General features: G+C 57.7%; 1 protein-coding gene across 4 annotated transcripts in view; it reads left to right on the plus strand.

Moving 5' to 3' along the window:
- Positions 1-10,829, plus strand: part of PACSIN1 (protein kinase C and casein kinase substrate in neurons 1) — a 55,474-nt gene extending 44,645 nt beyond the window's left edge. For 2 of the 4 annotated variants that reach the window (XM_042938497.1, XM_042938500.1), the window contains exons 2-10: positions 4,331-4,460; positions 5,381-5,537; positions 6,715-6,950; positions 7,342-7,497; positions 7,590-7,765; positions 8,167-8,287; positions 8,386-8,513; positions 9,116-9,303; positions 9,839-10,829. In XM_042938497.1, coding sequence (XP_042794431.1) covers positions 4,398-4,460; positions 5,381-5,537; positions 6,715-6,950; positions 7,342-7,497; positions 7,590-7,765; positions 8,167-8,287; positions 8,386-8,513; positions 9,116-9,303; positions 9,839-9,948 — 1,335 coding nt within the window. In that variant the 5' untranslated portion in view covers positions 4,331-4,397 and the 3' untranslated portion in view covers positions 9,949-10,829. Of the gene's footprint in view, positions 1-3,487; positions 3,651-4,273; positions 4,461-5,380; positions 5,538-6,714; positions 6,951-7,341; positions 7,498-7,589; positions 7,766-8,166; positions 8,288-8,385; positions 8,514-9,115; positions 9,304-9,838 lie in introns of those variants that run through there. The other 2 variants (XM_042938501.1, XM_042938498.1) reach the window with 2 other exon arrangements.
- The last annotated feature ends 3,033 nt before the right edge of the window (positions 10,830-13,862 follow it).

A 13,862-nucleotide genomic window follows, 5' to 3' on the forward strand; every position in this document is an offset into this window, starting at 1 on the left:
CAGGGGACTATGTTTGGCTCTGAGGTACAGAATTCAGTGTTTCTGCCATTTAAGGAATGAATAGAATGTGCTTTCATTCATTTGACAGAAACATACTGTGCACTTAACTATGGTCAGGCACTGCTCTGGATGCTGGAAATACAGCAGAGAACCAGACAGGCAAAAACCACTGATCTTAGCAAGCTGATGTTACAGTGAGAGAAGAAGACACAAATATGATGAATGCTGTAATGTTGGGAGCCTGGCATATGGTAACATGTGCTGTGGAGAAAGAACAATAAAGAGAGGAAAGAGAGGAGAATGCTGGAGGGTGGGAAAGAGTGTCAAGTTAGATAAGGGAAGGTCATGACATTTGAGCAGACCTGGAAATCTGTGTGTGTGTGTGTGGGGGGGTGGCATTCCTAGCAAGTGCAAAGGCCCTGGGGTTAGAACAGCAAGGAGGTTGATGGAGCAGGAGGAGTTGCAGGGCCTCCTGGGAAGGAATTAGACTTTTACTTGGAGGAAATGGGGAGTCACAAGAGGATTCTGAGAAGGGCAGTATTGGGATCTGACCTAGGTATTAGCAGCGTCCCCCCGGCTGCTCTAGCAGGGAACAGACTGGAGTGGGAGCGGAGGTGAGGGACACAAAGTCAGAGGCAGGAAGGCCAGTGAAGAGGCCACTGGGGACAGTGATGAGGGTGGGACCAGGGTGGCTGAGAGCAGAGGATCTGCTGATGGGTTGGCTGGTGGTCGGAAGTGAAAAGGGCTAGGGTGACTTCAAGGCCTGTGACTGTTAGTAACTCGCAATGTAGGAATCCACATGCCGCCTTTGGCCACAGCAGGCCTGCCCTCTCTGGGCTTATGCTCTTAATTCCTCTGTCCCTTATTCAAGCCAGGGGCAGACAGAACATGACCGAGGCCCCCACCCTCCAGGGTCTTTTAAAGGCAGCTGGGGCCTGAGGAGGGACCCCTTTCTCCCTGGGGCTCCTCTCTCCCTAGAGGAAAGGTCAAGGCCAACATGAAAACTTCACACTTCCATAACGGTCTATATGTTTCAATAAGCGCTTACTACCCTTTTATCACTTGAGTGTCACATGAGACTCGAGTATTGTTTTCCCATCATGCGAGTTAGAAAAACAGACCTCGTGACAGGACTTGACTGAGATCCCCCTGGTAAGTGGTAGGGCTGGAGCAGAGGCCGTGCCCCCTGTTCAGCATGCTGAGGGCTACACCATCTTTGTGGGCGAGAAAGACCCGGCCCCTTCCCTGGCTCTACAACAGCAGCCTCCCTCCCTCCCCGTGGGACTACCGCCCCCTATCCAGCAATGGTGACAAATCAGTAATGAGAGTCGACAAGCTCTTTCAGCTCCGTCCCAGCCTCTGGGCTCTCTCTGAAACGTGGGGGCCATAGTAGCACCTGCCGTCTAGGGTTGCTGGCAGGATTTGACGAGTTAAGACACATGAATGGTCCTTGGCACCAAGTATGTGCTCCATAAATGCCAGTTATTATTATCAATGATAAAGGGCTTGCAGGGCCACGATAGCTTTACAGCCACTGGGGAGAAAAGTCAGATGGGCATCGTGCCCATTTGGTGGGTACTTCTAAGAGCGTATCGCGCTTGCCCACGGGCACAACAGATGCCGGCCACACCGGCTTCCTGACTCGAGGAGATGCACCGTTTTCAGTGATGGCAGCTACTGATATTATCCTCATTTCCCAGCAGGCCCAACAAAGTCACGTGAATTGCCTAGGGTCACACAGCAGTTTGGTGACAGAGCAGGGACCCCAAGGCTAGAGCTATTTCTGTTATATGTGCCACCTCAGCTGGGACCCCGGAGACCCGTGACTTGCCTGCACTGAGGGAGGGACCCCAGCAAGTCCTCCCCGCTCCCCCCAGGGTCTGGACAAAGTGGAGATTGGTCTCCACCATTGTGTATTCCCGTCTAGCCTGACACACCGGGTCTTAGCTGTACTGTCCCCTTGCTCTGTATTTCCAGCGCCCTCTGGGTCCTGGCTTTCAGATCCCTCAGCTCTCCTCCTCGACAGGGGCCGGAAGGTTTTTTTTTTAAAAAAAGTGCAATTTATGCACACGAGGCAAAATTTAAAAGGCATAAAGGACCGACTGAAAAATCTCCTTCCCATCATGTCCCCCAGCCACCCAGTTCCGCGAAGGCAGCCACCACTACCAGCTTTCCAGAAGTGTTCCTTGCATATGTATTTCCTCCTATACAAATGGAAGCATCTGCAGGCTCACTGTTCTGCACCCTTCTTGGTTTGTTGCAGTGCCACAGCTTGGGAAGGGTTCCCTGGCACGCCTGCACCATCATTTACTTACGCAGTCCCCTGGACGAGCATCTGGGATGTGTCCAGCCTTTGGCTTTTACAAGTAGGGCTGCAGCACATGAAATTAGGCGTCATCAGTTTGCCCCGCTGGCTGGAAGGTGACTTCCTGGGAGCAGCATTGCGGGGTGAGGGAGGTGTGCCTCTGGAGTGGGGAGAGGAGACGCCGTCACACCCCCCCCATCTCCTAGTCAAGGCTAATCAAGTCACCTCCCCACTTCCTGGGGTGGACTCTCATGCAGACATGCCTGCACCCTCACCCCCTGCTCCCACCGCCACCCTGCCGATGGCTGTGCTTTATCTGGATCCCGAAGAGCATAGTTCTGTATGACTTTACGGGTTCTAGGTGGGGCTCTGGCCCCAGGGATACTTACCTAACCTGGCTGAGAGTCCTTCATTAAATATCCCTGCCTTTTGCTTTCCCATGTCTACATGCAGTGCTCTTCGTGAAGGGAGTACTGCTTTGTAACTGAACAGTGCCCAATTCAGAAGGAAAAAAAATTCAGACACGTTTCTTTGTCCCTTGATGAATTCTAAGCACCTTTCCTCCTACCCGCCCCCACCATGCACAAATTTGTGGGGAAGTTTGAGGTTTTGCTAAGGGGAAAGGAACAAAATCTCCTTAGTGCTTAGGGGGAGCAAGGAGGAGGCAGCACTGGGGAACAGGGCCCTGGACAGATAGGGAGACTGAGGCCAGAGAGGGGAGGGACATCCTTGACCAAGGATCCTCGCGTGTTGGTCCCATCTGCCCCGGGCCTGAAGGTCAGCTGCTATAAGGGCTGGGCATCCCCTGAGCCCCCAGGTTGGACTGGATTTTCCAGAGGCCGGCCCTCCCCAGGATCCTCATTGGGCAGGGTCCCTGAGACTGCAGTGCAGAGACAGGGAGGCATCCCCCGGGCATCCCCTGTCTGAGGCTGACAGGCCTCACTGCCCCTTTGAAGACCAGGTGCCTGGCCCTCTGGGCTCTGTCTCCTGACTACTGAGCTGTTCTTGCGTGGGGTGGCAGTGAGGCCTGGATGGGGGATGGGAATCGGGCAGCGTCCCCAGCCCTGGGGCAGCACACGGCCTAGATTGGACAGCCGTGATGCCTGCCGACAGATCCAGGCCACACGTAGCCGCTCCGATACTCACACAGATCACAGTGGTCTGACCTGTAGGGCGGGAAGCCACATGTCTGGGACTCGTAAGGAGACATGTAAGTGGCTAATGGAGGCTTTTGAAGCTGGGCATCAGGGCAGCCAAAAGAGCGATTTACAGGGCCCCAGCCTGGACCAGAGATGGGAGGAAGCTGTGTTGCCAGCTTCCCAGGGCACTTAGGCCCGGGCTCCGGGTAAGGGATTTAGGGAGGTTCTAGGGGCTGAGACCAGGGACTCTGCTGGGTGGGAGAGCTTGGGGGTTGCTATTTGGCCTGGTGCAAGGGTTTGGGTGGATCAGGGTGGGGGCAATGCCAACGTGGGCAGATCAAGAAGCCAGCTGGGGTTCATTGAGCCTCAAGTGGGCCCTACAGGGTGCCAGGCCCTGGGGAGGGGGTGCAGACATATCTGAAGACTAGCCTCATTGCTGGCTTTGAGGAGCCATGTGTGTCTATGAGGCAAGCTGCAGGTTTATATAAAGCAAATATGTAATTGGGGGGCTCTAACTTTTAGCACCGACTCCAGGAACACGAAAACAGTTGTGCGTGCCTTGGTTCTGGTGGTGGGGGCAGGCTTTTGAGAAGAGGTGCCACACTGGAGCTGGAGGATGGATTTGGGGGAGAGGGAGGGCGAGGATATGGAGTGGAGGGCTCGTGGAGGAGAGGCGGGGGGGGTGTGCGCACGAGGAGTGCCACAAGGTGACTCTTGGGGTTACCCTAGGGACGGTGAGCCAGTCCCCGGGCAGGAAGTCCCCATCCCAGTGCAAGGCTCAAGCCTGTGGAGCCCTCATCCTCACAGCAAGTTGGGGGCCCAGGCCTAGAATGGGGCCCGTGGGGCGCTTCGCCCCTCTGCAGGGATCTCTCTCCTGCCCTCCCAGCGCATGAACAGCCCAGCCTGCTGACCACCGCTGCACTCCCACCTGTCCCCCTCCCCTCGGCTGCACCATGTCCGGCTCCTACGACGAGGCCTCGCTAGCTCCGGAGGAGACCACTGACAGCTTCTGGGAGGTGAGGCTTTGATGCTCCCCAGGTCCTGGGGACCAGACAGCCTGGCCTTGTGGCGGCCCAGGCTCCCACCCACCCACAACCTCAGGGCTTGCTCCCCAGCCCCTCGGGTCCCTCCAAAGCCCTTGGTGTTCAGTGGGCCGGCTGTAGCCATGAAGTGGGGTAAGGCTACTGCCCACCAAGCCCAGAGCCCCTCTGCCCCACACCTGCACCCGGAGAGATCCTATAGCGTTTCATGATGTGGAACAGGCCCCCTCCTGACCGTCTGCTCTGGGGGCCTCGCTCAGAGGCCTGACGCTTCACGAAGGCAGGTACAGAGCTCTACAGCTTACACAGGCTTTTACAGCTGCCCCCTGCCCTTACCCTGTGGCATGCGTTCCCGAAGCCCCCCAGCAACAAAGACGTGGAGGCAAGACTAGAGCCAGCGTTTCAGGAGCCTCCCAAACTATTTGAGACCAAGAAATAAAATGTTTCGATTGGCTTCCAAAACCCAAAGTGAGAACTGCCAAACCTAAATTAATAAGTGTTTAATGAGATGTCTACAAAACATAATATTATGTCAAGAAGCTGCAGCTCAACTCAACACTTACACGACTCTATAAATATGATACATTGAGCTCACAAGAACAAGATGAATAATTCATTCTAGTCTGGGTCCAAATGATCAAAATCCCGCACTTTGTGGCAGCGAGGAAATTATATTTAGAGTGGGGTGAGGGAGTGAGTGTCGGGTATGATGCAGGGTGTTGGGGTCCCCGAAAATGAGAGGGTGGGGAGCCCCCAGTGCGTTCCCGCGGGGCGGCCAGGCGGCGAAGGTGGGAAGGTGGCCGTGGCGGGCGCCCCCTGCAGGACGCGGTGTCCTGGGCGGGCGGGGCGGGGAGGCGGGGAGCCCGCGGGAGTCGTGCTCGCTCCTTGGCCGCCAGGTGGGGAACTACAAGCGGACGGTGAAGCGCATCGATGACGGACACCGCCTGTGCAACGACCTGATGAACTGCGTGCAGGAGCGCGCCAAGATCGAGAAGGCGTACGCGCAGCAGCTCACCGACTGGGCCAAGCGCTGGCGCCAGCTCATCGAGAAAGGTGCCCCCATGCCCACCCCGTGCGCCTCGCCCAGGCCCTAACGGGCTCCCCACAGGCCCGGGTTCTGGGAGCGCCCAGCCACCCGGATGCACTTGCACCCCCCGGGCCACGGGCCCTTTGGAGGCACCGTCCCCACACTGCACTCTGACCCTCCCAAACCAAGCCAAGTCTTCCCTGTCCCTGTTCAACACGACTTTGTACAATTTTAGGTTGGATTAAACAGAACAAAACAAAACAACCTTTTTATTTCAAAATAATTTTAACTTAGGGAAAAGTTGCAAGAATAGTAGAGAGAACTCTAGTCTTCAACCAGATTCGCCAGTTAAAATTTTACTACATTTGTTTTCCCAGTTCCTCTTTCCGTTGTGCATATGTGTTCTGAATCATGTAAGTGGGACGCATGCCACTTTACTCTAAATCCTTCACGTATCTCCCAAGAGTAAGAACATTTGCTTACATAACCATAGTTCAACTATCAAATTCGGGACATTTAATATCACCCATATGCAAATTTGTTTGTGCTGGTCTGGGAGCCAATCCAGAATCACATTACCGCATTTAGTTGTCCTGGCTCTCAATTCCTTCAATCTAGAACAATTTCAGCTTGGGGTTTACATGTATTTGTTAACATTTTTTTTTCTCTTCCATGAGTCTCTAAACCCCATGAGGGCAGGGGCTGAGCCCACACTGCCCAGCACAGTGCCTGGCACAGAGCTGATCCCCAATACACAGAGGAACAAATGACTGGCATGACTGGTCCCGGTGGCCTCTTGGCATCTGTCACCAGCTGGTTCTTCAGTTGTAACAGTCAACATTCCTGAAGCACCTACTGTGTGCCTGGTGCTGTGCTGGGCTTGTGAGAACTCACGGGGTGCAGGCTGCCCCCATGGGACTCACGGGCTGACAGGAGAAGATAGGGAGTAGGCACAGAGGTAGGTGCTATAAGAAGAATTCTGTGAGGGCTGCAGGCCGAAGTCTGTGAGAATAGAGCAGTCAGAGAAGGCTTCCCAGAGGAGGTAGTTGGGCCCTGAAGGACAGGAAAAACTATAAAGAGGGCAGAGGAGGGCATTTCTGCACCCATGGCGTGTATGGGGAAAGCGTCAGAGAAAAGAGGCAAGAAGGAGGCCCCTGGGCAGGGGGCGATGAGGGCCTCGTGACCCCATGACCATTTCCTCAGGCCCACAGTATGGCAGCCTGGAGCGGGCCTGGGGTGCCATCATGACGGAGGCGGACAAGGTGAGCGAACTGCACCAGGAAGTGAAGAACAACCTGCTGAACGAGGACCTGGAGAAGGTCAAGAACTGGCAGAAGGATGCCTATCACAAGCAGATCATGGGCGGCTTCAAGGAGACCAAGGAGGCTGAGGACGGCTTCCGCAAGGCCCAGAAGCCCTGGGCCAAGAAGATGAAGGAGGTGCCCAGTGGGTGGCTGCTGCAGAAGGGTCAAGGGTGGGCAGCTGAGCTCAGAGGGACGATCTGATCAGAGGGAGAGACTCTACAGATGGGGCGGGCAGTGCACCGCCCGCTGGGAGCCCCACAGCCTCGTAGGAAGAAATATCCACAGGTGGGGCGGGCACCTCAGTGCCCAAAGGGAGGGCGTCCGTAGGGGCAGCAGGCAGTGCCAGGTGGGGATACATCCACGCATGGGTGGGCACTGCTCCCATACCTGGAGCTAGGGCCCGCACCCCTCCTGCCTCTTAGGAACGTGTGTCCACTGCTCCCGGCAGGTGGGAGGGCTTGATGAGCGACCACATTGGTTCCTGCTTACAAGCAGGAGCTGTACCTCCCCTCCCCCGTCCCCACAGCTGGAGGCAGCAAAGAAGGCTTACCATCTGGCCTGCAAAGAGGAAAAGCTGGCCATGACCCGGGAGATGAATAGCAAGACGGAGCAGTCGGTCACGCCCGAGCAGCAGAAGAAGCTGCAGGACAAAGTGGACAAGTGCAAGCAGGATGTACAGAAGGTGCCGGCGGGCTGGGGTCCGAGGGGTGGAGTCGGGGGTGGCCGGGAGCTGCAGGCCTGGCTCTCACCCTTCCTTTGCCCTGGGGTCTGTAGATGCAGGAGAAGTATGAGAAGGTGCTGGACGACGTGGGCAAGACCACACCCCAGTACATGGAGAGCATGGAGCAGGTGTTTGAACAGTGCCAGCAGTTTGAGGAAAAGCGGCTGGTCTTCCTCAAGGAGGTGCTGCTGGACATCAAACGTCACCTCAACCTTGCCGAGAATAGCAGGTAGCTGGGCGTGGCAGCGCGGTGGGCACAGGCACCCACCGCAGAGGGGAGAAATGGTGTGCCGGGCATCCTGGGCCCCATGTTATTGGAACAGGAAGGGTGGGCAGAGCCGCAGGGGCCAAGGAGGAAGAGGTGCCAAATACAGTGGCCGCCTGGGTGCAAGCCAACACAGATTAGGCACTAGAGAAATGCGCTTGGATGGATGGATTTGTGGCTAAGGTGACGATAGGGGAGGGTGCCTGCTGGAGCTGACCACAAGGAGATTGCTCCCAGCTGATTTCCTAGCTGGGGGGCATGCCAGCACCCTGGTCCCCTGAATGGGCTCCCTCTGGCCCTCGCCGAGGATGAGAAGGGGCCACGGTGCACCTTGGCCCCCAACTCCTGATCTCCCCTGTGCACAGCTATGTCCACGTGTACCGGGAGCTGGAGCAGGCTATTCGGGGGGCTGACGCCCAGGATGACCTCAGATGGTTCCGCAGCACCAGCGGCCCCGGCATGCCCATGAACTGGCCCCAGTTTGAGGTGAGGAGGTGTGGGGATGGGGAAGGGAAGACAGAGAAGGCTGGAAGGGACCTCAGGGGGCAGCCCCCCTGCCTCACTGCTCCCCTGGTGCCCACCAGGAGTGGAACCCAGACCTCCCTCACACCGCCACCAAGAAAGAAAAGCAGCCCAAGAAGGCAGAGGGGGTGACGCTGACCAATGCCACTGGAGTGGTGGAGTCCACATCCCAGGCTGGGGACCGTGGCAGGTGAGTGCCTCCTGGGGAGCTTCCTGGGGGCCAGAGGGGCCCACAAACTGGGGCACATGAGTTTTACCTCAGAAGACCAGGAATGATCTAAATCACGGCAACCCCGTGGTCCTCTCAAAGGTAGTGGTGGGTCATCCTTTGAGAGCACCTACTGTGTGCCAGGCACTGTTGTAAGCATGTGCCATATATTAACCCACTGAAGCCTCCCAACACTCTGAGAAGTGTTTAGAGTCCCATTTTGCCGATGGAGAAACTGAAATCCAGAGAGATTAAGTGACTTGCCCAAGGTCACATAGCTAGTTAGTAAGCCTCAGAGCCAGGATATGATGTCCAAGAGGTCAAGCTCATTAACCACTAGTGCCCCTCTAAGATGATGGGTCAGATGTTCTCAGGGGTCCCTTTCAGCACCCCCTCACTCAAGGTCTGAGTAATAATGCTAATAGTCCTGCCTCACATTTGTCCAAAGAGCTGTCAGTGAGGGTCACTGGCCCGGGAGCCCCTCTTACCAGGCCCATCCTTGTTCCAGTCTTCGTGAAATTTGGGGCCAGGGCTCAGATTGGAGGAGGGGGCAGTTCATGCTGGGTCCCCTCGCTGTGTTTCAGCGTTAGCAGCTACGACAGGGGCCAGCCTTATGCAACCGAATGGTCGGACGACGAGAGCGGGAACCCATTTGGGGGCAATGAGGCCAATGGGGGCTCCAACCCCTTCGAGGACGACGCCAAGGGAGTGCGTGTGCGGGCACTCTATGACTACGACGGCCAGGAGCAGGATGAGCTCAGCTTCAAGGCTGGTATGGTGGGCTGGGCTGGGCTGGGGGGGTGGGGCGTGAAGGCAGGAGACGCCCGGATTTGCTGGGAACGCGGCTGGGGGCGGGGCCTTGTGCGTGGGCGGGGCCAAACCTGGAGGGTGGTCCTGGCCCCTGGGCTAAGACTCGAATTAGGGTGCAAGGGCAGGGCCTGAGAGCGGCAACCGGGTGCCAGGGGTGGAGTCGGGACTTGAGAATAGGGTGGGGGCGGGGCCTGAGGGCTGGGGCTGCCTGGAGAAGGGACAGGATTAGAAAAAGGGAGCCAGAGGCGGGGCCTGGGCTTGGGAGGCTGGACTGAGACCCAGATTAGCTGTTTGGGTGGGGGCAGCAGCAGGTTAGGTGTTGGGGTGTGAGAGTGTGGCTGGGGCTGATCTTCAGAGTGAGCTTGGGGCAGTCATGGGAGGGCATTGGGGTGGGCCTAGAATAATAGTATTGGAGGGCTTACCTAAACTCTCTCTAAGCGTCCCCATCCCCCCCCACCCCACCCCCGTCAATGAGCTCCTCTGTGTCCCCTTCCTAGGAGATGAGCTCACCAAGCTGGGCGAGGAGGACGAGCAGGGATGGTGCCGCGGGCGGCTGGACAGTGGGCAGCTGGGCCTCTATCCCGCCAACTACGTGGAGGCCATCTAGCTGCCCTGCTCCCCTTCACACCTCCCCTCACTCCTCACCCGCCACCTCCCCTCCCTTCTCTCTCTTGTCCCTCTTCCCTCGCCATAGAGTTCCAGACATATTTTCCGATCAAGCTTTTATTTTTTTAAAAGTCAAAACAGAACAAAACAAAAAATACAGAGACAGAAGCATTTGCAGGGCTGCCTGGAGGCCAGGGCGGTGGTGGGACTTGGGGTGATGGCCCCAGGGTAGGCGAGGGTCCTAGTACTTAGCCCAACAGAGACGTTCCAACATTGCTCTTCAGATCCCACCAAAGAGTCTCCTGAGCCCTGAGGGATGTCTCCCGGACCCTTCTCTCCTGCCTCACTTCCCCAGACTACACCCCTCACCCCCACCCCCACCCGCACCCCAGGCTGCCAGCACCCTTCCCCCTCCTCTTCTCTGGGCTCGGTTTTCTGACCTCTTCCTTCTGCCTCACGATGCTCCCCTCTCTCCACCACCCTACTCTCAAAGGCCTCCCCTCCAGACCCCAGAGAAGGGGGGCCTCCCAGTCTTTAGTCTTCCACTTTGCCCCGGGGAGTGCCCTTCTTCTCCTGGCCTCGCCCCTAATGACTGGTGGGGCTGGAGGAGGAACCGTCATTCTCTTCTCCCCTAGATGCTTCCCGGGATCCCTGGACTCCCCCAGACATGACCAGGGGTGAGCTGGAGTTGATGACAGTGTCACTGGGGTGAGGCTCAGCTGAGGGACCAAGACCCTGCTGGGGTCCTTCTTTCCAGCTGTTGGCCTTTTGGGCTCAGGCTCTTCCTCAGGGCCATACCTCTTGGTCACCTGGGGAGACCCTGCCTCCATCTCATGAGTCTTCAGGCAGGGGGAGGGGCCTCAAAGCCCGGGGCAAAGCCGGCAACTGTAGCAGCCTCCTCCCATTTCCTAGGGGCGGGGGGGGGGGGGGGGGGGCACCTTGCCCACCCACCTTCCTCCCTCCATGTCCATCTGAAGCCCTAGTTGCACTAGGCTCGGCCAGCCTGCAGGAGACTAAGCCTTGTGGCCTCCCATCCTGCCCTTCCCCTCTCTCGCCTGTCTGGGAAGACACTGGGGGAGGGGGGGCGGTGTCTGAGGGAGCTTCCAGCCTGGCACCATCAGGGACACTGCAGCCAATGGGAAAGACAGGGGTTTGGCAGGAGGGAGGGGCCCGGGCCCTCAGGGGCAGGACAGTCACCCTTTCTTCCTTGTCTCCTCCTCCTCAATCAGCCCCTGCCCTTGGAGCGGCATCCCCCCTGCTGGCAGCCCTTCCTTATGTCTAAGCCTGGGTAGCAGTTAAAGGACATTTGGGGGTGGGGGGAGGCAAAAGGCTTGCCCAGAGTCGGAGAGTTTCCTGTGTTTGGTGAAGGAAAGCTGTGTTGGGTTACTAAATACTAGTACCAGGTACCAGCCTCTCCCATATGTGGGGGCCCCTGGGAGGCTCGGAGAAATAGACCAGGGCAGGACAAAACCTCGAGGTGGGAGGACATGGCTGGAAGAAGGATCTCTTGGGAGCCTCAAGGGTGAGGCCTTGGGACTTCCGGTAGCGCCGGCAGAGCCCTGCTTCTGGGCCTCAGCGCTGCAGACACCCACCCCCTTCCATAGCACCTGCCCCCCGCCCCCCGCCGTCCTCCCTCCCGGCCTCCAGGTAAAGACAGTGGGATACCCAGCCCCTCTGGCACCCCTCAGTCCTCTTTTGCTCCCTGCTTCTTCCCCTGACAGTCTACTATTAGGTCATGGACCCCATCCTCCAGGCCCTGACCCTTGTTCACAGTGCAGAGATCCTGGGAGACTCTGGCAGGGGCCTGAACTGGGCCAGGGGAGTTGGGGGGGGGGGATGATGGCACCCCCAGGGACAGGCAGACTCCCCACCCCCAGCACCCCATTTCCTGTCACTGTCTGCTCTCTGGGCATCCGCTGCAGCCTGAGATGTGCCCTAGGCTCCCTCGGAGCCTGAAGCAAGATTTTGGAAGCCCTCCACCCTCCCAGTTCCAGAACAAAACCCTCTTGGGTCTCTCCTCCAGGTGGGGGAGTTGGGGTTGAGGCCTCTGCCCCTCACCACCCTTGGAAGGCAGGAAACTGGCACATCTGCGCCTTGGGGCCTGGGCTCCCCCTCTCTGTGCCAGTGGCTTTCTAGCACCTGGGGAGGGTCTGTGGTCCTGCCTGGACCCCAGACGTGTCCCCTTCAGCACTCCAGCTGCCCACCCCCGGGGCAGGGACTTGAAATCCCATCCTTTCTGAGCAACCACCTCCACGGCCCAGTTTGGGACCAGTCTCCCTCGGTCCCCAGGCTCCTCAGGACCCCGGAGACAGAGGGTCTCCTACCTGGCGGTCCCCCCCTCCTCCCCCGAGCTCTAGGGGCCTGGCCCCGCCTGTCAGTGCTGGTGTCAGGGCACTCACCACCGAGAGTGGGGGCCGCGCCCCTCGCCGCGCCCACCACCTCCTGTAGCCCCCTACCCACACCCTCAATGCTGCACGGGCCCGCCCTGTGGGGCTCGGCGACTAATGTGTTTTGTCCCCAGTTAACCACCGTTCTGCAGCCCGGCTCTGCAAGGGACCAGGGCTGCCCTGCCGCCCGCCATCTGCTGCCCTAGGCTTCCTGACTCCATTAGTCCGACACTTGTGAAACTCCGAGAAGTGCTGTGGTCTCAGCAATGCACCTGTTTTGTACATGATTGTGTAATTTAAAGGTATATAAATACAAATATATATATATCAGTTGTGATTGTACGACTGTGGATAAAATCCAGAACTGTGTCAACCTGGCTGGATGTGGTCCTCTTGAGTCTTGTGTGTCTCTCGAGCTGAGAGTTCTCTGTGGCAGGGACGTCTGTCAGGGGGGATGGTGCCCAGCATGCTGCGTGCTGTCCTGGCTGACCACCAGTGGGCTGGCGGCTGGTCTCTTAACCTTCCGGGGCCCCAGGCCCTGCTGCACAGGGAGGGTGACAGATGGTGTGACCCTACTGTTCTGGGTGCCTGGTGATGAGCACTGACCAAGAGCATTGGGATACTTGGGGTCCCAAACTCAAGTTCAAGGTTTGACCTCTAAATAGGTTTGGATTTTTTTTTACGTTTTTTATTTTGGGAGAGCACGCATGAATAGGGGAGGGAGACAGACGGGGAGAGAATTCCAAGCAGACTCTGTGCTATCAGAGTCATGGGGCCCAGTGCCACGAACCATGAGATTGTGACCTGAGCAGAAATCAAGAGCCGGATGCTTAACTGACTGAGCCACCCAGGTGCCCCCAGGTTTTAAATTTTTATTTATTATTTTTGAGAGACAGAGAGAGACAGAGCATGAGCAGGGGAGGGGCAGAAAGAGAGGGAGACACAGACTCTGAAGCAGGCTCCAGGCTCCGAGCTGTCAGTATGGAGCCCGACGCGGGGCTTGAACTCACGAACTGTGAGATCATGACCTGAGCCGAAGTCAGACAACCGGCTGAGCCACCCAGGCGCCCCGTTTTTTAAAATCAAAATTGTAAAAGTGACTGCCGAGGCCTGGGGTTCCTGGTTGTTCACAGTCCCAGGCTCTCTGCGGTGTGATACCAGGTCATGCCATGTTTTTCTGTGTCCTGCCTGTCCTCTGACAGCATTTCTGTGTGGGACCCCTGGGAGGGCTCCTCCTGGAGGATCGCTCGAGGGAGTGGGCAGGACCGAGGCTCTGGACCCTTGGCTGTGCCCTGCCGGGCCCACACCCTGCCCAAGCCCTGCTCCAGCCTCCCCACCCCCAGCTAGGTCCCCTCTGGGCCAGGGCTGGAGTTCTGCAGCCAGTTCGCCACATCCTCACCCGCACCCCGGCCTTGGCTTCACCCAGTCAGGTCGGATGTCTCTCTGAGGCCCCTCTGGGCCCGGCAGCCTGGCAGGGCCCTGACACAAACCCATTATTCAAGGCAAATATACTGCAGTCCCCCCGCCT

The sequence above is a fragment of the Panthera leo genome, chromosome B2 (genome assembly GCF_018350215.1).
Source record: "Panthera leo isolate Ple1 chromosome B2, P.leo_Ple1_pat1.1, whole genome shotgun sequence".
In the NCBI taxonomy this organism is placed as follows: Eukaryota; Metazoa; Chordata; class Mammalia; order Carnivora; family Felidae; genus Panthera; species Panthera leo.